The 25,310-nt window shown below is 35.5% G+C and overlaps 1 protein-coding gene across 2 annotated transcripts; it reads left to right on the top strand.

Moving 5' to 3' along the window:
- The first annotated feature begins 3,989 nt into the window (after positions 1-3,989).
- On the top strand, positions 3,990-20,671 carry OTUD6B (OTU deubiquitinase 6B). 2 transcript variants are annotated; one of them, XM_028165295.1, is made up of 8 exons: positions 3,990-4,185; positions 4,850-5,001; positions 7,908-7,988; positions 12,485-12,797; positions 14,764-14,825; positions 17,420-17,526; positions 18,317-18,367; positions 19,840-20,671. In XM_028165295.1, exons 1-8 carry the CDS (start codon positions 4,104-4,106, stop codon positions 19,925-19,927), a joined length of 936 nt encoding a protein of 311 aa, XP_028021096.1. In that variant the 5' UTR covers positions 3,990-4,103; the 3' UTR covers positions 19,928-20,671. The 2 variants fall into 2 exon arrangements, with proteins under 2 accessions (XP_028021096.1, XP_007198560.2); XM_007198498.3 differs by lacking the exon at positions 19,840-20,671 and having other exon boundaries at positions 4,026-4,185; positions 18,317-18,746.
- Positions 20,672-25,310: the final 4,639 nt, after the last annotated feature.

The raw sequence follows: 25,310 nt of genomic DNA, 5'->3' as shown, positions 1-25,310 counted from the left end.
CTACTTGAAAGTACGGTAGGTACCCAAAGTGGCAGCATCAACAACCCACAGGAACTTGCAAGAAATACAGAATCTCAACTTTACCCTAAACTTGGTGAATCAATATCTGCAACTTAATATGATCTTCCCAGGCAAATGGTTTGCATATTTATATTTGAGCATCGCTGGTCTTGCCCACCCTTGCTAATACAAGGGTGTCATCACCTTCAGGGGAGTAGATCATTCAAGAATAGAAAAAGTCCTGTCTATAACTTACTAGAGCTACTGTTCCAAGTATTGCCAATGCTCCTATTTATCCACCCATTATCAACTATATATAGCTGCTGTAAATGGATCTTTGATTTTATCCAGAAACCTTGAAATATCTAATTTAAATCTACTCCATGGTTATTTTATTCACTAGAGAAAGGCTCATTCTTCCTTTACCATTTTAAATTGTACTCCCTCAACATTTTAAAGTTTGGATTGTTCAATCTGAAGTTTTCTTTGTGTCCCATCCTTACAAGGAAAAATAGAAGTACCAGTTCTCACCTGAAATATTTGGAAAATGCAACCAAATTTTTGATTCAAATAGGGATGCTGCAATAGCTTACAACTCAAGCACAAAATCTCTCATACAATAACACTGCTTAAGCAAACCTGTTTCTAGATTCTAACACTACTTAACATTTATTAAACATTCATAATATACAATGCACTGTGTGAACTGAGAAGGCTTATAGATGCTTAATAATACATTTTATAATCTAATCCTGTGTTGCTATTACCCTGACATACCACATTTCTAACAAGCTCCCAGGCAATGCTTATGCTGCTTTTCTGAGGATGATACTTTTCAATAAAAAGATTGTGGAGCAAGAAGTATTACATGGAAGTCTGAGAAAGGAAGAATAAAAACAGTGATGGGGAGGAGGGCAGTAGGTGATGGTGAGAGAAGAGAATTTGGCTTCTCTCTCTTTGAGAGTCAACTGTTAGCTCCTTAGAATCCATTATGGTAAAATTCAGTTGGGAAAAATCTGTCACTAAGAAGCTAACCATGGCACTTAGAATAGCTTATATTGAAGTAAATCCACTACTTAGAATTGGAAGGGAGCAAAATTTAGAAAGTCCAGTAACTATGTCTTTCCTAGGTGCATATTCCATTCTTCATCTAGTGTTTTCATTCTTAGTTCCTTGACTTTTGTACATCCATCCCATAACATATAACTCATAATGTCCTTATTGTTTCAGATCCTAAATTATCACACTTATTATAATCTCCTCTTTGACCCAAACGTAATTCATAACATTAAAAAGATTCCAACTATGTGATTTTTCACATTTGAACATAGTTCCATAGGCTTTTTTGCAATGTGATCATTTGTGCTTTCTAGAAATATATTAAAGTTTTCCCTGCACCTTAGTATAAGTCACTTAGAAATAAAGTCACTTTTCAGGACAATCTGAAAAGAATGCAAATACACACACACCTCTGAACTACTTAACTACTCCTTAACTATCTCAACTTTCCATTTACTTGACTTATTAAAGATTGTAAGTACTGAAGTCATAGTCCAACAATTTTTGCCATGTGTATTTTCTTTAATTAAAGGATTACTTTATTAATTTTAAGTACATAAAATGTACTAATTTTAAATACAATTTTTAAAAACATATATACATCAGTAAAACTATCATTCACATGAAGGTATTGAACATTTATTTTACATATGAATGCCATGTTATTTGCCACATAAAGCCTCTTAAATGTTACCACCTGTACTGTATGTTTTATAAATATGTTATAGCTTGAGTTCTAACAAAAATATTGCTCCCTACTTCCATTTCTATGACTTATCATTTCCATTATCTTTAAACTCTTTTATCCTTTGCTTTATACAAATGTGAGTATCCAGGGTTATAGATTGATTTTTGACCCAATTTTAATCTCTTTAAATAGGACTATTTGACCAGTTTACGAGTGTGATGACTCATCAGTACCTGTGTCAATCTATCTTATGCCAATTTTAATGCTTCCTTGTGGTTTTTCACCACTTCCTCTACAACCCAATTGGAATATGTGCTCTATTTTTATTTGTAACACATCTCATTGTCAAATTTACTTACAATGATCTACTACTACATGAAGCAGTAGGTATTGATTTTCTGTAGGCAAGATGCACATAAAACAAGGTTTTAATTCACGATCTTTCCAATGAGTAATTAAACAATTTTCTTCTTACACTACCAGTATTAGCATTATAGACAAATTTGCTACTTTTCCCCCTTCTATAATTAAAACTAGGGAAAACAAAACTGTACTGACTGGTTTTCCCATTTTGCCAGATTAACATTTGGTATGCCTTTATTCTACAGGTTCTGTGCACAGTGACAAAGTCCTTGTATTTTACTTATGTTTGGCTTAAGAACATGAGTATCTTTGTCTACACTGCATGCTAAAAATAAAACAGTATTTATTTGCTCTATATATTGAACGTTTAGCATGCCTTTTCAGTTTATAAACTGAAATTTTAGACCCAACTTACAAATTTTAGCATTTAGTTTTATAACTCTACCTAACAATGTAACCTTAATGCTGTTTAACTAATGCTTACCACTAATTTTTTCATACAATTGCCTCCTTACTTTTAAGTTATTTTAATTCATGTTCTTTGTTGGCTGCAGTACATTATTCAGCAAATTTTTCAAGGATGGTACTTGAAAGATATACTTTCTCAACCCTTGCGTATCTGTGAATATCTTCCAGTTGCCTTGGTACAGAAATAATTTGGCAGGGTATATAATTGGTTTAAAATTATTTTCCCTTAAAACTGTAGATATTGTTCCACTGTTTTCTGGCATTTACAGTTGCAAGAGAAAAATGTGAGGTCAGCCTAACTTTGCCCCTTTATAAGTAACTTGCCTTCTCTGTCTGGGATACTTGTAGAATTTTTTATTTATCCTTCCAATTAAAAAATATTACCAGGATATGTCTGGGGGTTGCTTTCTTTTCATTAAATTTTAATGGTACCTTGTGAACTTTTTCAATTTGCAGATCTAGTTCCTTCTTCAACTCCGGACATTTTTCTTCAGTTAGTTCCTTATAGTTTCAGCTTCATTTGCTTTGTCCTCTGTTTCAGGTATTCCTATTCTGCGTAGATTTTATCTCCTGGGCAGGTGCTCTAGGTCTCTCTTCTTCACTTTACTTTACTTGATTTCTTTTCTTTTTTTTTCTGCATGAAAATTTCTCTTGTTTTGCGTTAACTTCAGTAATTCCATTTAGTGCCCTATGAGGTTTGCACATTTCTGTTATCTCTGTCAGCTTCCTGATACTTTTCAATCTCTCTGGCAAAAGCCTCTTCATCATTGAGCATAGGTCTTTAGGCTCCTGTGTGATATGATACTCAATCCTTACTACCTCATCTATTTCCACCGCTATATTCAAGAGGCGGCATTTTCTCAATTACTTAGTTGTCTTTCTTCCGAACTGCGGTATTACGACCTTGAAAATAATAAACAGAACTTAATTCCCTACTGTTTGATTGGATCAGCACAAAGATTCTCACTGATAATTATTCACGGTTTTATTGAAATGTTTTATGTTTTCCTTCTTACCTTTTGAATAGTACTTCCTAGCAATGGGACCAAAAGTGGTCCCATTAAAGTAGATGTTCCGAAGTACCGAACAAAACAAAACAAACGTCCAAAACAGTTCCCGCTACGTCATCTCTGCCCGCCTCACGTCAGGGCCAATAGACTGGTGTAGCTTTACTGCTGAACGGGGTGTAGCGCGGATCAATTGCAAGGCTGCAAACTTCAGCCGGCTAAGCCAAACCCCAGCACGCCATCGTGCTCCACCCGCGCCCCGCCCCGCCGCGCCCCGCCGCGCCGCGCCGAGCCGGGCCGCGCCGCATTAGCGCGGGTCACGGGAGTGCGCACGCGCAGCATCCGGTTCTTCTTCCTCCTCTCTCCGATGACTCAGCTTAGATCCGGTACCGCCTTGAAGGCGGGGCTGGATCCTAGCTGCGGCCAATGGCGCACGGGGTGAGGGTTGAAGGGTGGAAGGTGCTCCTAGCCGCTTGTGCTGGTTCCTTTCAGCAACTGTGCTGGGTTACCTGGTCGTCATGGAGGCAGTCTTGACTGAGGAGCTTGATGAGGAGGAGCAGCTGGTGAGAAGGCATCGCAAAGAGAAGAAGGAGTTGCAAGGTGACGGGGGAATGGGAACCTAGAAGTCGCCAGGACCCAGGGAAGGGTGCGTGGCGGGTCGCTTCTGGGAAATCTTGAGGGGTTTCTGATCTGGATCCTCCTAGGCGTCTCCAAAGTAGCCAGTGGTCTCTTCCCTACCGCCTTTCCAAGGTCCCTTAATCCCCCAAACCTTCAGAAGCTTCCTCTTCTCCGGTCCGCCGCATTCCCCCTACCCCGCGCCACCGCCCGGGTGTGGGTTTCTGAAAACACCGGGAAGCCACCGTCTTGGACCCAGACCCCCTTTCCTGTCTCCCCTTCCTGTTCCTGCCCGACTTGCCGACACTTGCCCTACTCGGTGCGTTTTGAAATATCTCACCTAAATTTTGAGGACTCGGAAGGGGTACTTGAAAGATTTAAAAATTTACGTTTTTTTTTAAAGTTTTTCCTCCTCCCACACCAAACAAACTCACGGTTATGTTAATAAAATTTTTATTTTTATTTTTTGAGGGGGTGTCTTAGCTTCATCTGGACCCTTCTCTGTAACTATCTGTTGTGTAATTACTCTTCTTGCTTTCATAATTACTTTTTCTATACCCTTCTACGTTTACCATCCCCTTATTGTTACTATTTCATATTTCCTCTTAATCCCTGGGTTTATGACTTAATGGTTTTGGTGGCTTTTCAGCCAAAATTCAGAGTATGAAGAATGCTGTCCCCAAGAATGACAAAAAGAGGAGGAAGCAACTTACTGAAGATGTTGCTAAGTTAGAAGCAGAAATGGAACAGAAACATAAAGAGGAGCTGGAGCAATTGAAGCTGACTTCTAAGGAGAGTAAAGTAGGTGAAGTAATGTTTCTCTTTGTCTACCTTTGAAAGCAACTGCCACTTATACTACACTATTATATAAAATCATAAAATCGGAGGGAAAGAAGTCACTTAGTCACGCTCATGCCATCACCTTTCATTGATATTTTTCCGACCAGGTTTATATGGTAGTGTGTTTTTTAAGGAAGGCCAGCAAAGAAAAGTCCCCTATCTTAACTATTGCCCCAAAGATGAACAGATTGATAAAATGGACTAAAGGAAGCTTTACCAAATGAAAGTTGGAAGACCAGTCTCCTAGTCTCAGAATTGCCATTAAATAGGATTGTAACCTGGGCAAATTTACTTAATCTTGAGCATAAGTTCTTCACATATCATATGATACAAATACTACTGCTGTTTAAGCACAGATTTTTTTTAAGAAATGGGATAACAAATGTGAAATCATTTTTTAAGTTAAAAGTGCTTTATGAACAAGTTGTAATAAATGGAAATTTACTGATGTTTCTTGGGTAGATTGTAGCATGTTAACTGTCATCATTTTAGCTAATATTTATTTCATCATTGTAGCCATACACAATGTGTTGTATGCCACACACTTCGTTTAACATATTACATTAATTTTCTCATAATTCTCATAATAACACACTATGAAGTATTACCTCTGAAGTAAGTGTAGATAATCCCATTTTTCAAATGGGAAACAGACTCAGAGAGATTTAAAACTTTGTTCTAAATTTATAACAGCCATTGAGTACCAAAGCCTGAATTCAAAATGAGAGCTGTCTTACTCCAGAATGTGAATACTGAAATCTGTTATAATTTTATCTAGAGTGGTAGCTTATTGCATGGGTTTTAGATACCAAAGATGATAGACTACATAACCTCATTCTCATTATTGATAGTTAGAAAGTTCTTATGTCTATGCAAAATTTTATCTACCATAAATAAATTTTATTTTATTTGGTTCATTTTTGGTCTGCTGTTGACAGGGAAAACAGCTTGTCTGTACTGATTTACAGTTATTAAACATAGTTTTATTTTCTTTAACTTTTTTTTCAAGAGCCTGGCTTTCCGTGCCTTTTATTTCCAAGTAACAAGGCATGATGCTCTAGGTGTTTGTGTTTTACAATTATGGTATTCCTAATTGTCTCCCTATCTTTTCTATTAGTGAGGTAGTTTTGTTTCCTCTCTCAGGCCTTTCAATTTTGAGATTTCTTTCCTAGGTTTCCAAGGACAAAAATGTTTAATTGTTAAGCTACATATTGTCCAACTGTTAAAATACAAACTCTCATTTTACTTGATCTTCTTTTTCTTAAACTGAAGCCTGTTTTCTTTCTGAATGTCACCTGAATTCTTTTTTTTTTTAATTAATTAATTTATTAATTAATTTCTTTATGGCTGTGTTGTGTCTTCGTTTCTGTGCGAGGGCTTTCTCTAGTTGTGGCAAGCGGGGGCCACTCTTCATCGCGGTGCGCGGGCCTCTCACTGTCGCGGCCTCTCTTGTTGCGGAGCACAGGCTCCAGACGCGCAGGCTCAGTAATTGTGGCTCACGGGCCCAGTTGCTCCGCGGCATGTGGGATCTTCCCAGACCAGGGCTCGAACCCATGTCCCCTGCATTGGCAGGCGGATTCTCAACCACCGCGCCACCAGGGAAGCCCTCACCTGAATTCTTTTGTCACTGCTTTCTCTTTTTTTTTTCCAGATGCTTTTTTGTATCTCGCCTGTTGTCAGTATGGCAGTTTGTAAAATTAGCACATTCCTCTGAAAAATATAAGAATCCCAATTTCATTAAAGTTAATAAACATTCTTTGAAGTCTTAATCTGATTTTGATATTTTGATCATTTGGTCCATAGCCTTAGGGACTGCTGACTCTGGTATTAGAGGTCTTGATATGTTTCATGTATGTGTCATACTAAAAACTAGCTTAATTTATACTTGTGGTAATAAAATACTAGCTACTAATCCTGATAGTTGTAAGTCTAGCATTTTGTTCTTTAGCAAACACATAACAGCCATTTGGTGATTAAGATTAGTTGTAATGGGCTTCCCTGGTGGCACAGTGGTTGAGAATCTGCCTGCCAATGCAGGGGACATGGGTTCGAGCCCTGGTCTGGGAAGATCCCACATGCCGCGGAGCAACTGGGCCCGTTGAGCCACAATTACTGAGCCTGCATGTCTGGAGCCTGTGCTCCGCAACAAGAGAGGCCGCCATAGTGAGAGGCCCGCGCACCGCGATGAAGAGTGGCCCCCGCTCGCCGCAACTGGAGAAAGCCCTTGCATAGAAACGAAGACCCAACACAGACATAAAAAAAATAAATAAATTAAAAAAAAAAAGTAATAAAAAAAAAGATTAGTTGTAATATCTTAACAATAATTATAAATTAAAATTTCTGCCTATAAGTTTTTCAGTTTGTAGATGGGAAAGGATAGAAAAATCTCAACTGCCTACCAGGGTCAAGAAGCAGTGCTCATCAGGTTCTGGCTAATTAAGATAGAGAAAGGCCTTTGCCACCACATTTGAGGTTATGAAAGTAGTAATGACAGAACCTTACATATTCTATAAGTATAACATTTAGAGAAGGGAAGGGTGGAATGCTGAATGAGTTGTGGCCCTTATAGGAAGTATTTAGATGAATGGAGTAAGCCTTCTAAGAAAGAAGGAAACCATGCAGGAATGAGCATTGTCTTTGAAGAGCTGTAAGGAAAGTTCTTGGGAATCTGACAATTCTCCCTTAAATACAGAGAAAGTAGACAGAACCATGTCTCGTTTAGTATTGTATCTAGTGCTGTTATTCAAATTTGAATTGTGGGATGACACATATTTGTGACTTTCGATAATAATTTAATAATCTAATACTTTGAATAATAACTTAAAGGTATTTTTCATTAACTTTTTAATGTTTTTTGTTTCCCTCAGATAGATTCTGTTGCTGTCAATATTTCAAACTTGGTTCTTGAGAATCAGCCGTTTCGGATATCAAAAGCACAAAAGAGACGGGTATGAAAGTCACCTAGTATTTGTTAGCGCTGTGTGTGTAATACTATCTTAGGTGTTGTATTGGAAGTGAATAGAAAAAAAATGGAGTTCCTTGCCGGAGGACCTGAACTAACATTTATTAGGCTTTAGATTATATGAAATCTCATTTAGTCCTGACAGTAATCCTGTGAAGTAGGATTTCTTATCCCCAGTTTCTAGAGAAGAAAATAGCCCTGAGGCAGTATAAAATAACATGTCCAATTTGCAGTTCTCATAGGAGGGTGGGGCTAGGAAAGGGGGTGTGCAAAGGATATTTTTTACAAATATATTATTCCAGACTTAATAATTCAGAATTTGAAGAGTGTGAGCCCAGGTGATACTGATGTACAGCTTTGTTTAAAAACTTTGGTATTAAGTGGTAAAATAAGAATTTGAATCTAGAAGTTAAGCAAGATATATAGGTGTACAAAATATCAGAATTATGTAGTTATATATGTATTGGTTAGTTGTGATGAAAATTCAGAGAAGGAAAAACTCATTGTGCTAAGTGTTAAGTAGTTGGTATTTAAGGAAATATAGTTATTTAGTTAGGATATTTAAAGTCAGTGAAACAGCATGCACAAAAACAAATATGGGAATGAAAAGAGCTGTAAGGAAACTGATTTATTGGACGTAATAAGTTTATGATATCAAAATTATGGGCGTGAGATTAGATAGGTAAGGGCTTTTCACTTTGAAAAAGAACAAGGGGTTTAAATCCAATCTTTCTTTCCCAAATATTGTTTTATTAACACTTGATGTTTTCTAGGATTTAAATGTTTAAACTAGCTTTGCATCTTATAATTTAGTAGTACATAATTTAATAGAGCATGGAATTTGCTGTCAGTCAGATGTAGGCTTTAATCCCATTGTGGTGGCTTTGGGTAAGATTCTTAACCTTTTTAAGCCTCAGTTTCACATGTATAAAATGGGGGAAAATAATACCTACTTCATAGAGTTATTGTGAATATTAAATAATTTACTGTTTCCAAAGCCCTAAAACAAGGCCTGGAGAACTACTGGGTCAACAAATGATAGTATTGTTCACTGTGTTAAGTACTGCATAGTACACCTCTTAAGAAATTCAACCTAAGACAAGTTTTTTTGTTTGTTTGCTTGAAAGTTGCTTAAGTTGCAAATTGTCAAACATTTCTCATACTATCGTAAAATTTTGTTTTTGAGTAATTATTATAATTGTGAATTTCATAGACTGATGAAATTTAGGTTTCATGGTATTTTGGAGGTTATTTAGTTCACCAAATCTCTACTTATGATATGTATTCTGTTATAGCCTTATTATTGTCATCTATCTTCTATAGATGAAAAGTGAAGGGCAGAAGTTTTGCTTGGCAGAAACATGACAAAATATTTGTTGGATTTGCCTCTACTTAGTAATTGCTATATCTTAGAGTAGCAACTATTTAATTATGGAAAACATGACACAACTCTTTCCTGTCTTTATCAACACTTGTTCACCCTACCTGGTCCCTTAGGCAACAAAACAAACTAATTCCCTTACCTTTCTCAAACATTTTGTTACTTTTCTCCTAAAATATTGCATAGCTGAAATGCATACCTTTTCCAGCTATACCCTCAAAAAATGTAGTATCTTTTATAGTCAGCTGCTTGGCAACACTTCTCTGCTGAGTCAACACTTGGCAGAGAAAACACCCTATAAGTAATGCCCAAAGTTTCTTATTGCTTTGTTATATTAATAGGATTTGGGGACAGAAAACACTGAAAGTTTATAGTATTTAAGAAAATGGAACTTGAAGACAGGGTAGATAATTGGGTATTAGACTTATGCCGAACCACTTTTTTTTTTTCCCCAGAGGCACCAAGGAATAAAAAGTCAATTAACTAATGATGTCATCTTTGGGAGAGATACAACTGTCTGGTAGAAAAACATGACAAAACTTTATGAAGATTTATCATTGGAATATTGTAGAGCAAATCCCGTATTTTCAATCTAGAAAAGCATAGGGAGTATTTTATTTACTTCAAAGGACTTCAGTGAAAACTTACTGGTATGGTGGAAAGAGCCCAAAGTAGAACTTAGAAGAACTGGGTTCCAAAAATAGGAAATTTGAGAGCAGGAATGAGATCTAGTTCAATTTCTTTATTTTATAAATGAGAAAGCTGAGACCCAGGTTGTCTCAGTGGCATGCTGAAAGTTTAATACAACCCCTGCACTAGTACCCAGCTCTTAAGATTTCTCTTCAGAGTTGTTTTTGCTGTATTACTATACTATTACTACATGACTTTAGTTTTACTGACAATGTATTTATGATTTATGTGCTATTTTCATCGTACATACATTTTCATTAGAATTTATTGGTGCCATTCTACCTCCAGGACTAGGGTTGTAGAAAGGAAAGTGCCTCATGCCACTGGAAAACTCTGCCTGGTTGGGAAAACAATCCAGTGTGTTTCCTACCAAGTGCCCTGAAAAGGAAATACAATTGCTTTGTAATATTTAAGCAGAGCATGAGGGAAAAAATGAAATGATTGGATTGGTATTTTAGGGGCTTAAATTAAGGTTTTACAGAGAGTATAAAGTTCCAGTCTTCCAGTAACTAGTACATGACGTCATTAACTCCAGCTCCCATCTACTCCAACTTTTATTCTGATTCAGGTGCCTGGATAGAAGGAGCTCTCTGTGTTGTCCTTGGTCCCTGCTCTGCTTCTAACCAGCTGTATGGCCTTTGGAAATCTTTCTGCGTGCTGTTTCCTCAGAAGAGGAAAATGAGGGGTTTTGGATTAGATGATATTCAAGGTGCTTATCCTTCCTCTCCCCTCTGAAAATGTTTTTTATAGTCTTTTAAAAAGTAATAGTGCCATCTTGTGTTTTAAGATTTTATGCCACTGTGATCCGCAGTTGTAGGTATGCAGTGAAATAAATTGTTTCATGGTATTTCTGGCATGGTTGGAGTTGGGAAGAAAAAGCAAATAGATTTATGTTTTATTAAGAAGATAATACTGCTTTTGATTCAGGTAACTTAGACATCACTTTAGGTTTATCTGGCATGGCACATAACAGGCATGTAGTAGAAGCAGGTGGCATTAAGTGAAATTGAAATTTGCCTTTCCATTCACATCTTCTGTCCTAAGGAAAGGTTAGAGCTGGGGACATAAAAATCTTTACCTTCTCCTTCTTTTTCTTGGTTTATCTAAATCCTTCACTGTAGTTTGCTACCAATATCAAGATTTATATTGATAGAATGTAGTTTAACTATTTTTATTCTCTTAAATTGAAAAGCACTTGCTCCTAGTATACAAGTAAAACATACCATAGAGAGTTAGAAAGATGTTCACACACACACATGCAGGCACACACACAAAGCAGAATAAAACTTATTTTGTAATCCTACCATCCAGAGAAAAGCACTGTAAATATTTTGTGTATCTCCTTCTAGTGTTGTTGTTTTTTAAACTATGTATGCATAGACTTAATATATATTAACTATATACCATCTTTTTTGCCCCCCAACCTCATCTCTTGACACTTTTCTCTGGTACTCTACTCTAGCTATGTGAACTGTGTTCAGCTATGAAACATATAGTGCTTTCTGTCTTTTGATCCTTGCTATTCCAAGTGTGAGGAGTTTTTTCTCTTTTTTCCCAACCTTCCCATTCTACTTCTTATCCACTCTTCATGTCACAAATCTCTCATTACCCTCTCCCCATCCCATTATAACATTTGAATAAGGAAAGCAAGTTGCAGAGTGTAATGTATGATGGGACTTTTGTTAAAATACTGTTTTCTGTACATTTTCTATGAGTACATCTGTATTTATTAAAATACATAGAAAAAAATCTAGAAGGATACACATCAGAACTCTAGAGCAGGCACTGGGATTGGCAGGGGAACTTTAGATTATCTGTAATATTTTAACTTTTTTATAAAGAAGAATGCTTTTATCTGTTACTTTAGTTAAATGTGCGTGTGTTTGTATGTACACATTTTTTTTTTTTTAAAGCTGGATAAATAGAGCTCCTATACCCTTCTAAAGACCTTAGCCAGTTAATGCCTCACTGGTGAGCTGGTGATTTAGCACATTAAGACCTCACTGGTGGAGTGATAAGTTAAAAAGTTTGGATTAGTTTGGACTTAAGTATGACAATGATGTTGCTTTAAGCCCTAGGACAACTCAGTCCTAAGATAGTACTTTGAAATCGGTAAGTAAAGTTTTTAGATACTTGGCATGTAGTTATTAAATAGACTTCAAAGAAAAATTTGAGGGCTTTCTTTGTCCTAGTACAGAGCTAGGTGCTGTACACACAGATGAGAAATAATATTTGCCTTTAAAGGAGTTCACAATATAGAAAATTCTACAAGTGATGAGATCATCAATATGATAGTGCTTGTGGGAGAAGGGAGAAAAATGTTTTTGAGAATCTTATATTTCATCCCCATAATAAATGTAAATTAGTCCCAATTATTAGGAATTAACTTTCCTACACTGTCCTCTTCATAGGACAAAAAAGCTGCACTGGAAAAGGAGCGGGAAGAAAGGATAGCTGAAGCTGAAATTGAAAACTTAACTGGAGCTAGACATGTAGAAAGTGAAAAACTTGCTCAAATATTGGCAACTAGACAGTTGGAAATTAAACAGATTCCATCTGATGGCCACTGTATGTATAGAGCCATTGAAGATCAACTGAAAGAACAGGACTGCAGTCTGACTGTAGCTGCCTTAAGATGTCAGACTGCTGACTATATGCAAAGCCACGTGGAAGACTTTCTGCCATTTTTAACAAATGCTAATACAGGAGATATGTATACTTCAGGTAATTTATTTTTCTTTACTATGTTTTGTTGTGGTTGTGGTGGTTGTTAAATAAAATGCTTCCTGGAACTGATAATAAAAATTACCTGAATGGTCCTTATGGGGGAAAATATCTCAACATTTAGGCAAAATTATTTTCTATAACTTTAATAGATACTAGCACATTTTGGTTTATTAAGATCTTTTAAGTACTTAACTATTTTGTAGTTAAAATATATTAATCTTTTATATAAGATAGGAATAGGATTCATCATTAACTATTTTTAAAAGTATGTTAGGGCTTCCCTGGTGGCGCAGTGGTTGAGAATCTGCCTGCTAATGCAGGGGACACGGGTTCAAGCCCTGGCCTGGGAAGATCCCACATGCCGCGGAGCGGCTGGGCCCGTGAGCCACAACTGCTGAGCCTGCGCGTCTGGAGCCTGTGCTCCGCAACGAGAGAGGCCGCGACGGTGAGAGGCCCGCGCATCGCGATGAAGAGTGGCCCCCGCTTGCCACAACTGGAGAAAGCCCTCGCACAGAAACGAAGACCCAACACAGCCAAAATCAATCAATCAATCAATCAATCAAAACATACGCATCTGATTCAAGATCTTCATTAAAAAAAAAAAAAAAAAAAAAATTATAAAAGTATGTTAATAAGTTCTATTTCACAAAGTTAAGCCTTGACTAGTCTCTGGAAGTACAGGGCCTAAAAACCACCAGTATAGAATGATTAGGAAAACTAATTCCTCCTTTTATCCTGTAGTTTGGGAGATTTAATTTTATTCTCAATAAGCCATAATATTCAGGCAAAATTTGACTTTGCAAAACCAAAAACAAATGAGTTAATAACCTGCCTTATTATTCTCTATAATACCTTTGATAGTTGGGAAGGTAAAAAAATGTACAACTAGCAAATAAAGGAGAGAGCAAGTGAAAATCTGAAAAAGTTTCTTAAAGAGAAAGGGAAGTAGGGAGAAAGTTGGTCCTTGAGATAAGACAGCAGGTGTGTCAGTATCCACTGGGAGCAAGTCATATGGCCAGGATGTATTGAAGAGGGAGGGGATGGTTAAGGTTGACTTGTTTAATGGAGTCCCCAACTGCTAGTTGTAGGGAAGTGGAGAGGAGGTGGCAACTCAGCATGGTGAATCAGAGAAAAAGACAAAAGACTTAATTACCTTCATTCCTTTAGACAATATTTATTGAAGGCCACAGTGTGCCAAGAACTACTCTAGGCACTGTTCTGAGCACTGGATATGAGACAGTGAATGAGACAGATACACGGGACATATTTTCTTCTAGATGCCGATAATTCTTTCCCCTTCCCCTAAACAGGAAGTTAGAGGTGTTAGTTTCCCATTTTAACTTTCTGTGTAAAAGTGTGTATGCTCAAGATATGCCATTAAACTCTGAAATTAGGTCTTTTTATGTCCTCTCAGGACTGATCTAGGAAGACCTTTCTTTGGCTAGAACTGATACTGACACAAATAAATTAAACGTTTCTAAAATATGTGAAGGCACTATTTGATGCTATCACTGGGAAAGGAGTTTCATCTCATTTTACTTTTACTCTGATTCTCTTCTCACATTTCTTACAGGGTCTTATAGTGAACCTGATATTATAAAGGATGCATTTTTTAGTCTTTCAGCATATACTTTCAGATGCAGATTTGGACTTTAAAACGTGAATATGGTGGCAATTTTGGGGTCATTGCTTGGGTCAAGAGAGAGGTAGGCTTGTAATGTAGTTGAGGTCCCTGGGCCTTAGGCTGAGGGAGAGAAGCAGAGATGAATTGCTTTGCTCTTCGATGGAAAATTTGAGTGAATTAAGTTTGGATTGGGAAGTGGTTAAATTCTGGAGAATATAGGTAGAGAAGGAGGAAGTTCATAACTTGGGCAGTTTCATCAGAAATTGTGGGAGGTATAAAAGGGATCTAACATGAGTTCTAAAAATTATTAAGTGCTATATTCTGATCTATTTTCTACAGAAGAGTTTAGAAAGTACTGTGATGATATCATAAACACCGCTGCATGGGGAGGTCAGCTTGAGGTAAGTTTGTTATTATTCATAGTGGCATTGTTAAATTATTTTTAAAAATCCCTTCTGTAGTTTTCAGACATATTTTTCAGATGATCCAAATTTCCCTTTCAAGATTCCTTTTCTTTATATATTTCCTGTTTCTCTACTGATGAAGCATTGAAAAAGGGAGTTAATATTCTTAGGCCTTTAATTTAAGTATGTACCTTTGGGAACTGAAGCACTATTTCATTTTAAATAGCCCAGTGTTTGATCAGTGTGTTGGTGAGGCTAGTGTTGCATCTGTGTATTTCCATTTGTGATATTGCTACTGGCCATATATTTGAATTTTTGGACCTATGAAAGTGAAGAGTTTACTCAAGTACAGTAAAATTTACCCAAGTGGCTCAACTGATGAAAATCACTATTGGAAAAGTAACATCTCTTACATCAGAAATAGAAAACAATATTTTAATGTGAGAATACACGTCAAATCCTCCCACAATACATCAGTTACAATTGTGTCTTGAGTTCCTAGTTGATACTGACTGACTTGAAAGCAGTATTTGATGCATTAAAATTCACTTGTAAGAAAACAATATATTTAGTCACTTGTAGGGAGTTAATCATGATTTTTTTAAGCTCTAATTATTTATCTTACTGTTAACTTTGTTTCATTAAAGCAAAATAAAACACCTAAGTGGTCCAAGTGGTGATGAGATAGCCTGGGGTATTAGAAGTCAGGGAGTAAGAGGGAAAGGCTTGGGGCTAGGTCGTGGTTTTTCCTTGTACTTCTCAGTTTTGTGACTTTGGGGTAGTCAGCCAACCTCCTGAGCTCCATTTTCCTTATTGAATGGGGATAATAAAACCCCTATATGTACATGGTAGGCCATTTGTGGATATTAAATAAGGCAAAGAGTATATGCATAGAAGTTTGTAAGCTAAAGTGCCAGATAGATGAATCTAGCAATATAATTAATATTATTGTGTAATTATGATTAGTCATCTTAAATAGTTTGTGGCTCTATTTCACTTCAAGAACTATGTTGTTTGGAGATATGACATAATTGCTTCTTCGAAATCTTTTTCTTAGCAGTGCTATATTTGTACCTCTTCTGAGCCACCAGAGGGAACTGTGTCCACTTGTTTTGTATGCCTCTCCTGGGTCTCTGAAACTCGGGAAGGTTAGCTTTGTGACTGCATTAGGAGTAATTAAAGATGATTGAACTTTTTAATAAGAATCTCAAATTAATTTGAGTTCTAGAGACCTAAGTGACTCTTTAAATTGAGAAAAACCTTTTAAAACATCTTTTGAAGGACATTTTCTCATAAATTGTTTGTGAATTCATTTGAACTAAGAGTTGCTGTTTTCACAATGGGGTAAATTTAAATTATTAAAGAGAAATTCTTTGTATGATTTCTGAAGACTTAGATGGGATGTTAAGATTTCCAGAGCTTGTTTTGCACCCTCCATTCCATGCTAGCTTTTAAAAAATGTTATTTTAGGTATAAGAAAAAAGTGCCTCAAAGGAATATTTTACGAGATGGAACATGGGATTAAATTTGCTACTGTGTAGCACAGAACCTTTTCCATATTCTTGAATTAATTTCTTACCTTTGTTTAAAATTTCCTAAAAGGTCCATGTTCTGTTATAATGGGGCAAATAAACAGATCAGGGCATTATGACTGAAAACTGTTAAATGATTAATTTGTTTATGAACTTGAGCTCTAGAGTCAGACTTCTCAGTTCAGTTGCAAGTCATTTTGTTTCCTTGTGCTTGACTTCTCTTAACCTTTCTCTACCTGTAATTATAGTCTTTAAAATGTATAACAGTAGTACCTATCATGTAAGGTTATTGTGAGGATTGAATGAATTAATACACATAAAGCACTTAGAGTGCTTGGTTAAAGTAAGTCTAAAAAAATGTCACTACCAGTATTCATTATTAACTATTATTCATCCAACTTTAAGCTCTAATTTTATATCATGTGGCATGAACTTAAAATTGTATGTTAATCAGTTGGAAATTCCATGAAAGGATAGTACAGTTCATAACCTAACTCATTCTACTCATGCCTTGAAAATTATAGAGCAGTTCTCAACATTAGTACAATAGAGTCATCTGAAAAGCTTTTAAAAAAATAAACCTCCTATTCTTTCCTGCTTCCTCTGTCCTTCCCCCAGCCCCTCTCAATTGTAATTGATTTGATCTGGTGCCTGAGTAATGGTATTTTAAAAAATCCTTTATTATGGAAATTTTCAAGGCATATTCAAAAGTAGAGAGACTAGTATAATGAACTCAATTTACTCATCCCCTTCATTAACTATGGCATAGATATTTCCAAAAAGCTGTTGTACATCCAGGACTTGAAACTTATGCATTTGATTTAGTAAACATTATATTTATTTGATTTTTAACAAATATGTATTAAGTGCCCACTATGTGCCGGGCTCTTGGGTACATTAAGGAACAAGAGTAGATCCCTGCTCTGACTGGTTGCCCTATTCATGCATAAATTCAGTAGTTTATGATTTGAATAAGATTTACCCCTTTATTTCCCTTACTAATATATACATATTTGTTTGTTTGTCTGTTATTTTGGTTTTACATTTTCTCTTTTATAGCTAAGAGCCCTGTCTCACATTTTACGAACACCAATAGAGATAATACAGGCAGATTCTCCTCCTCTTGTAGTTGGTGAAGAATATCCAAAAAACCCATTAATACTTGTGTAAGTACCTAGAAATTCCTACTGTTAATATTTTTCATGATTAAGACAAAAAGGATTATGAAAAAATTTTAGGTTATATATGTTGATTAATCAAAACAAATCCATCTTCAGCAGCATTAATTCTGCTTATTTTATGTAAAAGGCAATTACAGAATTAGAAAGCATTGTCAAAATATGTGATTTAGATAATTGTTTAAACCTCTAGTGATTTAATCTTGTATATGAGTTAAGAATAAAGTCATTTCTAAAGGTTACAAAATTTTAGGATTAGTTCTCATGTTGTTCTGGTTTGACATTAATAATGCTAAAAGTTTCACCAGGTGTAAAAGCTGAAATACATTCATGTTGCCTGATTGTTTATTCCTTAGAGATTTTTTTCTTCATATTGTAAAAACATGTTACATAATTGAGAGTTCTCTGAAACACAGCATGGAGAATTTGCCATTGGCTTTAGTGTTCATTAGCTAAGCCTACTAAGGTAGTCATTAATGGCTTGGGTTTAGGTAATAATTTAAGCTTGTTGAGCACTCAGCATCTCAGTTTTTCCTTTTTCACTCCAATGATTGTGTTTTACCTGACAAACTCAGCAGACAGAGTTATTGAACCAGATCTTACTGACTGCTGATGCTTTTCAAATGGTGTTGAACTTTTAAGTAATGAAGTCTATTGAATGATAACCTGTGAAGTGATTAATTCAAAGTACTTGGTTTTATATACATAATAAACATTTATATACAGTGAATTGAATTACTTTTATCTAAATTACTTATTTCTCCTTTTTTTATTTCAGTTATATGAGACATGCATATGGCTTAGGAGAACACTACAATTCTGTTAAACGGTTGGTGAACACAGCTAGTGAAAATTGCAGCTAGTCTATAAAATGTTGCTGTTATGTTTTAGTACAGTGTGCTGACCTGAGTATTAATACCAAGTGTTGGATTGTTCTAAATGTTTCCGAAATAAAACAACTACCTTAAATCAGTTTTATGGCAAAGCTACTAACAGGTTTTTTAAAAATGTGTCAAAGATAAACTTTCACCAATGTCCCCTTAGTGGTGTTTTAAAAACACTTGTAAGTCCCTTGTGGAGAACATCATTTATAGACCAAGATGGTACCCTGTTTGCTGATATTTTTATTAAATATAGAATCCTGAACATTCTGTTCTGTGTTGAAATAATTAAAATTCTTTTTTTCTCCCTATTACTGAAAGCTTTCAGTAACCGTGTCAGTGTAATTTTTCTTGAAGAAGTGAAATGACTCAGTCTTTTTGACATTGCAATAATGTGGTGATGGTGATAGCAAATTTAATGAATGCTTATAAATGAACGTGATTGCAGTAACTTTGGTGTTGATGGGATTAATGCTGTGACACTTTTTATATAACCCCATCGAAGTGCAGCTAAGAAGCTTGCTTTAATAAAGAATTTAAAAATATTTATTCAGATGGGAATCAGTTGTTATGTTTTAAGAAATGAGACAAATTCATAGGTCAATATGTTTCCAATCAGATTTAAACCTCTAAAGAAGTACAGATGTCTTTTATTTGTATATAACTTAAAAAGACTCAGCAGATTATTGCCTTTCTAATTCATTTGTTATTCCTTTCTGTTTCTTAACTTCAGAATGGTTGTACCATCATTTCTTGAGTATCTTCTTAACTATAAATTTTTATATTCTTTGTTGTGTTTTCTCCATCACTACTCAGCTACTTTGCTTTCCTTGCAGTCTTTTCCACTAAGAAATAGTTTTTAGTCTCTCTTATTCTTTAACTTGTGCAAATTGAAGGGGTAGCAATATAAAAGGGTCCAAGGCCAAATTTACTTCAAATTCTTCCTCTTTTACAATTTGTCTTACAAGATCTCTCCCTTTGCTTCATTCTCTAGGATTAGAGAATGCCTTTGTTAACTTGTTATTTTGTTAGCCTTATTAATGTCACCTTTCCTCAAATATTTGAGAATATTTGTCTCAAGTATTTGGGCATTTTTTATGTGGCTGAAAGCCACTGTTGAGCCAACACTGTATAATAAAATCAGTACAATACTTTTCAGTTGAATGATTTGTCTAGCTCAGATTTTAGGTTACTTGTAACAATATTCTAAGAAGATAGTACCCATATGTACAAATGTGTCTGATAATTTGTTATGTAAGGGGGTATTATAAAAATGAGACCTTTCTGGTTTGATCTGTTTTTCTCAAATAAGAAAATAACTAGTAAGATTTTGCATCAAGTTTATAAAATTTGAATTTTTTCTCCATGAATGCAACTAATTTTTATAAGTAAATATTGGGTTTTATAATATTAAAAACAGGGTATCAGAATCACATGCCCAGCAGGTGACTGTGTGGGAACCTCGCAGGAGCTGTTGTGGTCATCTAGAGCAAATAAGTACTACATGAAGGTATTCAACTGCCAAAGATTAAAACCATTCTGCCTGCCAAACAAAATATATTCTGAAGGTTGCTTGTTTTGTAATCCTTGATCTGAATTTTTTTGGGGGTCTGAAATTTATAAAAGAATAAAATTGTAAAATACTAAGCAGCTTGGCTTTATTTTGAAGTAATCTGTTACTTTAAAAGAGAAGCATTAAGAAGTAATAAAACAAGATACAAAGAAATCTAGTTATTATAAATTCCATCTATATTTAAAGTATCCTAAAATAACTTATTAGTAGCTATTTTTTTCTAGCAGGATGAGTAGAATTTTCTTGATTGTAGGTATATTTTTAAATTTTTATTATTTTTTATTTTTTAAATGACCAATATGGTAATGAACAGGATTTGTATGGTCAGCTTCTCTTCTTTCTTAAAACCTGAGATAAAAATTATTTTAGCTGTAACCTAAAGACTAAAATTAAAGTCTTTAAAAATTGGCAGATGTTAATAGCAGCATATACTAATTTAATTTGCTGTATGATGCTGGTCTCTTAGGGAAGTTTGATAAGCTTTCTTTTGTCCTAACTCAGAAAAGTATATGTTAGAGTTCTGGAATATGTCTTTAGCCAAGAATTTTATCCACTTAAATATGTTTTCTAACTTATATAAAGCAAAAAAGAGTGTGTGTAACTATAGTGAGCAATAAAATTTTGTTCATATTATCTGATGTTTGCTAAAAGAAAAATAAAAGATGAATGATTAAATCAACATTTGTTCAAATTGTTATTTTTTAATAATTTTAGAATTTAGAAGTAGAGAAAACTTTTGTTTTAGAATTTTATTCAGCCTTTATTTTGTCCTCATATATAATTGAAAGTAATAGTCACAGATTCTAATATTTATAACATTTATATTATTTTATTATTTTAAAATAATGAAAGGCAAATTAATTAGAAAAATATCTAAAACTCTTGGGTGTTAAAGAAGAAAAGAAAAATGAATAAACATTTGTGTGTAAGAATATGAAGCAGTAAGAAGGAAGTCTGTGCAAATTAGTGCTGCCACGTATTTGTCAATACATTGTCTTGGTATAGTTTGTCATGAACTAGCTGAAGGACAGTTTTTTTCTGAAAATTTAGTTTGTAATTTCATACTGTTTTTACTTTTACTGAACAAATGAGAGAGAGATGTTTCTTCATGTCCGTGTGTTTTTACATACATTGATTCTTCTAAGTCTTATTTGAAATATATCTTTCTCTATCTTATGGAAAAAGTAGAACTCACAGGGTTTCTAATTCATTTTTTAAAGTAAGTTTTAGAAACATCAGTTCTTGTTCTTTACCCCATCTTGTTCCCTCCTGTAAGGCCTTTGGACTGACATTCGGAGTTGGGTGCAACCTGCTTCACCTAGCTTACTGTCCTGGTCTCAGCTTAAATAGCACCGACCTAGGTAAGCTCCCCAGAGTTCTCCTACCTGGGCTGGGTTAGGGACCCCACTTGATGCATGTTGCTTTCTAGTAACTATACACTTATAATTAGTTATTTACATTTAGTTGTTTATTATTATTATTGTTGTTATTATTTCCCCTTAGTCTTTAAGTGCTTAGAAACAAGGACTTGCTGATTACTATTAAAATATCTAGCACATTGCTTGGCCTATATATTAATTGCTTAATGTTTGTTGATAGTTGTAAGATCAGCTGGGAGGAAAGGATATGACTGAGGAGTTTCATTAGGCTAATGGGCCGTTAGGAATAGAACAAGATAGTGGCTTAGAATTCTGCTTGCTCACAGAAGGGCTGAGAATTCTGCTTGCTCACAGAAGGGCTGCTTTCTAATTTATATTACCCTTGGATGAATTCTTAAGTCTTCTGGTTAGTTGAAAGGAAGAATGGAACCCAAGAGAGCTTTCTTTTTTCTTAACTTCTGATAGTGTGTTACAGTTAATTTACCTTCATGTGTCAATTAGGACAATTTGATTTTAATGAATCTAAAAAATATAATGGTCCTCTAAAATAAGTATACAGACCAAAAAAAAAAAAAAAAAAGAAAAGAAAACCTTGGTTAATATGCTGACCAGGAAGAAGTTTACAGTTGTCTTATTTCAGTGTAATCAGGATGACTAGTATACCTTACTGAAACAAATTACTGCCTTTGTACAAGCCTGCTGAATTTATTATTTTTCTGAACAGGAATGACTTATAATCTTTCTCCTGATTTTGCTTAAAATACCAACCCCTGCCTTCTGTAAGGACTAAATAAGTCCACTTATATAAAGAATTTAGTACACTGCCTGACACAGTAAATTCTCAGTAAAGGTAGTTATGTTTTCTTTTGTACAGCTTCACATAGACATTTAAATCAAGATCTTCACCTTTTGTTAAATCTAAAGTGTGCAAGCACTACTCTTGGAACTGATAGAAGGTGCTAACATACGCCTGTTGCACCAAGGACTTGTCTCCCTGCTGTGTGTTAGGTTGAAGTAGTGATGGATAAGGAAGAGGATAGTGGAGCTAAGGTCCAGCAGGGGTTGGTATGCCCAATACCCTGTTTTCATAGATAATGGGGATGAGACTTGAAGAGGTTAAGAATGAATAACTTGCTAAACCATACGGCTAGTATATGGCAAGGCTGACTATAGAAGGCAGCCTTTGAGAATCCAAAACCCTTTAAATCAAAACTTCCATTTCCATATTTAAACAGAAAACCAAGAGAAATACAATACCCTTGTTTATTACAGAAGAGAGAATTTCTACAGTAGATTTCTAGTACATGAAGCATCTGCTTATGTTTGGAAACTTTTACCTTGGGGCTGTCTGTGCCCCAAGTCTCAGACCACATTTTAATCACAAAATAAGCTTGCCAAAACAAATCAGATAAGTGTATTGGTTTCTGCCATAACCTGTATTTATGAACTACAGTTTTCCATGCATTTTTGTAGCATTCAAAGCCTTTTTAATTTGTCATAGGGACCCCTATAAGAGTAGGAATTACCCAGGTTCTCTGTATTATATAGTATTAATAAATGGAACAAGCCCTCTCTGTGTTAATAAAATTAGTGATTTTTTTTACTTTAAGGTCCTTGAGATTCTAGAATGCTAGTTTAGCATTCTTATAGCACTTTATACTTCCACAGTAGTTTACAGTCATTAGTTAGATATTTCTCACACATCTCAGTGGAATAGTTTGGTATTCTGTCTTGTTGTTTTACTGATGACAAGACAGATATAGCTTAGTTTGACTGACTTATTTAAGTTTCCATAATAAGTCAATTGCTCCGTTTGGATTAACATTCAGTTTAAGGTTCCTTGTCCTGTGCTGAATTCACAGGATGATGCTGTCTAAAAACCTGGTGATTTTTCATCAGATTATCCTGCCAAATAGATTGATTTCTGGTTGCTAGGAAAGCTCTGGATGCTGACATTCCACAAAGCTAACACATACAGCAAAGAGATTAGCAACCCTTTCATCTGGGCATCCATAGGGAATGCATTTAAGATGCAGGTCAAAACTCAAAACGTTGAAATGGTAAACCCCATCTCCTTTTTTACTTTTCTCTTCCTATGTCTTCATAAAGCTGGACCTGTGCCACAGCCTGACCCTGCCCAACTCTCATTTCCCCACTCACATCCTAAATTATGGTTCATCCCATCTAATGTACCTATGAGATCAGGTTCTAGTCACAATCTTACCCACATTATGCTTTATCATTTCCTCTCTATCCCTTTTTCTCTTTCACCTAGAATAGTACAGAAGCCTCATAATTGCTGTCCCTCCTCCAGTCTTAACTCTCATAAACTCTCCCTTCATGCTGCTGTGAACTGCCAGAAATGCAAATCTGGCTACTGTTTTCCCTACCTAAACTTTCCAGTGGCTCCCCATTCCTATGGGATGAAGTCCACATTCCTTATTGTGGCTTTTAAAGGAGGTCCTTCACAGCTGGTCCTACATACCTCTCCAGCATCAACTTCCATCACTCCTTTCTATAGACTTACGCACTAGAATTATTTATATTCCCCATGGCCCTGTGTATTTCATGCCATGAACATTTTTTTCATGCTCCTTTTTAAATTCTTCCCCCCCCTCACATTTATTTCATCAACTAGTTAGTCCTTTTAAACACATTATGACTGGACTCAGCAGTCAACAGCAGGAAATCTTCCTTGAACCAACAAAATCAGGTTCTTTGCCACTTTGTGTATTTATTTAAATTAGCATTTATTATATTGAAATGTTGGCTTCATGAAAGAAATGACCTATCTTGTTCCTTACTATGTCCCCCGTGCCGCAGTGCTATAATGCTGCCTAGGCATGTAATGGACACTTGATAAATATGTGATTATTGTAATATTTGCAGCATATACATATACCAAAGCATTATGTTGTACACCTTAAACTAATACAATGTTAACTGGAAAAAACTGGAGGCATGTAGTGTTAATATCACGCATCCTGTTGCTAGTCTACTGGCTCACTTCACTAGTGTGAATTAACAGTTGAGCCTGTAGCTTCTCCCACTTCAGTTGGATTTTTTCCTTAAGCATCTCAATTCTGGGACAGGCATAGCACCAGACACAAAAGCAACAGACCTACACAGATGGTTTAACCAGCTTCTATAATTACCTAAGGTCAAAGTCTATATGATTCCTCGTTGGTCTTTTTCTCTGATTGAACCCTGATACAGAATTTGCTGTATAACAAATTATCTAAACCATGTAATGGGCTTTGGGACTGGGCCTCAGGTGTAAGTAAGAAAGGCCTTGAAGAGATTGTTAGCAGGAGCCTGTTGACAGTCCAGGAGGCTGTTGGTGAGGGTTTAAAGGAATATGAGGAAAATGTCATTGGAACCTGGAAGAAAGGTGACTTCTCTTACATAGTAGAAGAAAGTTTAGCAGTGATGCCAGCAGCATTAACATGGAAAATAAGAAGTATATCTCATCAACTGGATGATCTACCTAAGGAACTATCTGGATTCTTCTAGCTGCCTATAGTAAATGACGGGGGAAAGGCAAGCAAGAGGACAAATTATTAAATATAAATGAGCCATGAATTTTGGGGTTTGAAAAACAAAACAAAACTTTCTCATTCCTAGCCTCTCCAGCCAGTAAATGATGCTAAAATTAAGGAATGAATTCCAGATAGGGAACTGTCACGAAAATGAACTCCAAAGATGAAGCCAAAGGCATGACTGTAAAACGCTTTGTTAAGACCTCAGGAAGATTAAAGACATTTTCTAAACAACAGATGAGAGAGCTTCTAAAATTCTTAAGGCTATTGTCTCATAGTAGTTTCACATGGGAACCCAAAATAGAGAAGGGCTATTGCAAAGAGAGTTTTGGGTGTTGCTTTTGTCTGATGGAGTGAATTATGAACTGTTTCAAGGCAAACATACAAAGTTTTTAAAGGG

The sequence above is a fragment of the Balaenoptera acutorostrata genome, chromosome 17, assembly GCF_949987535.1.
Source record: "Balaenoptera acutorostrata chromosome 17, mBalAcu1.1, whole genome shotgun sequence".
In the NCBI taxonomy this organism is placed as follows: domain Eukaryota; kingdom Metazoa; phylum Chordata; class Mammalia; order Artiodactyla; family Balaenopteridae; genus Balaenoptera; species Balaenoptera acutorostrata.
Note: the sequence above shows the minus strand (reverse complement) of the source record. Positions and strands in the feature narration are given on the sequence as shown.

Excerpts from the sequence above, each read along its gene's own strand:
- OTUD6B (XM_028165295.1), top strand. The coding sequence starts at position 4,104 with ATGGAGGCAGTCTTGACTGAGGAGCTTGATGAGGAGGAGCAGCTGGTG. Across the intron at positions 5,002-7,907 it reads TGACTTCTAAGGAGAGTAAA|ATAGATTCTGTTGCTGTCAA; the intron begins GTAGGTGAAGTA and ends TGTTTCCCTCAG. Across the intron at positions 12,798-14,763 it reads AGGAGATATGTATACTTCAG|AAGAGTTTAGAAAGTACTGT; the intron begins GTAATTTATTTT and ends TATTTTCTACAG.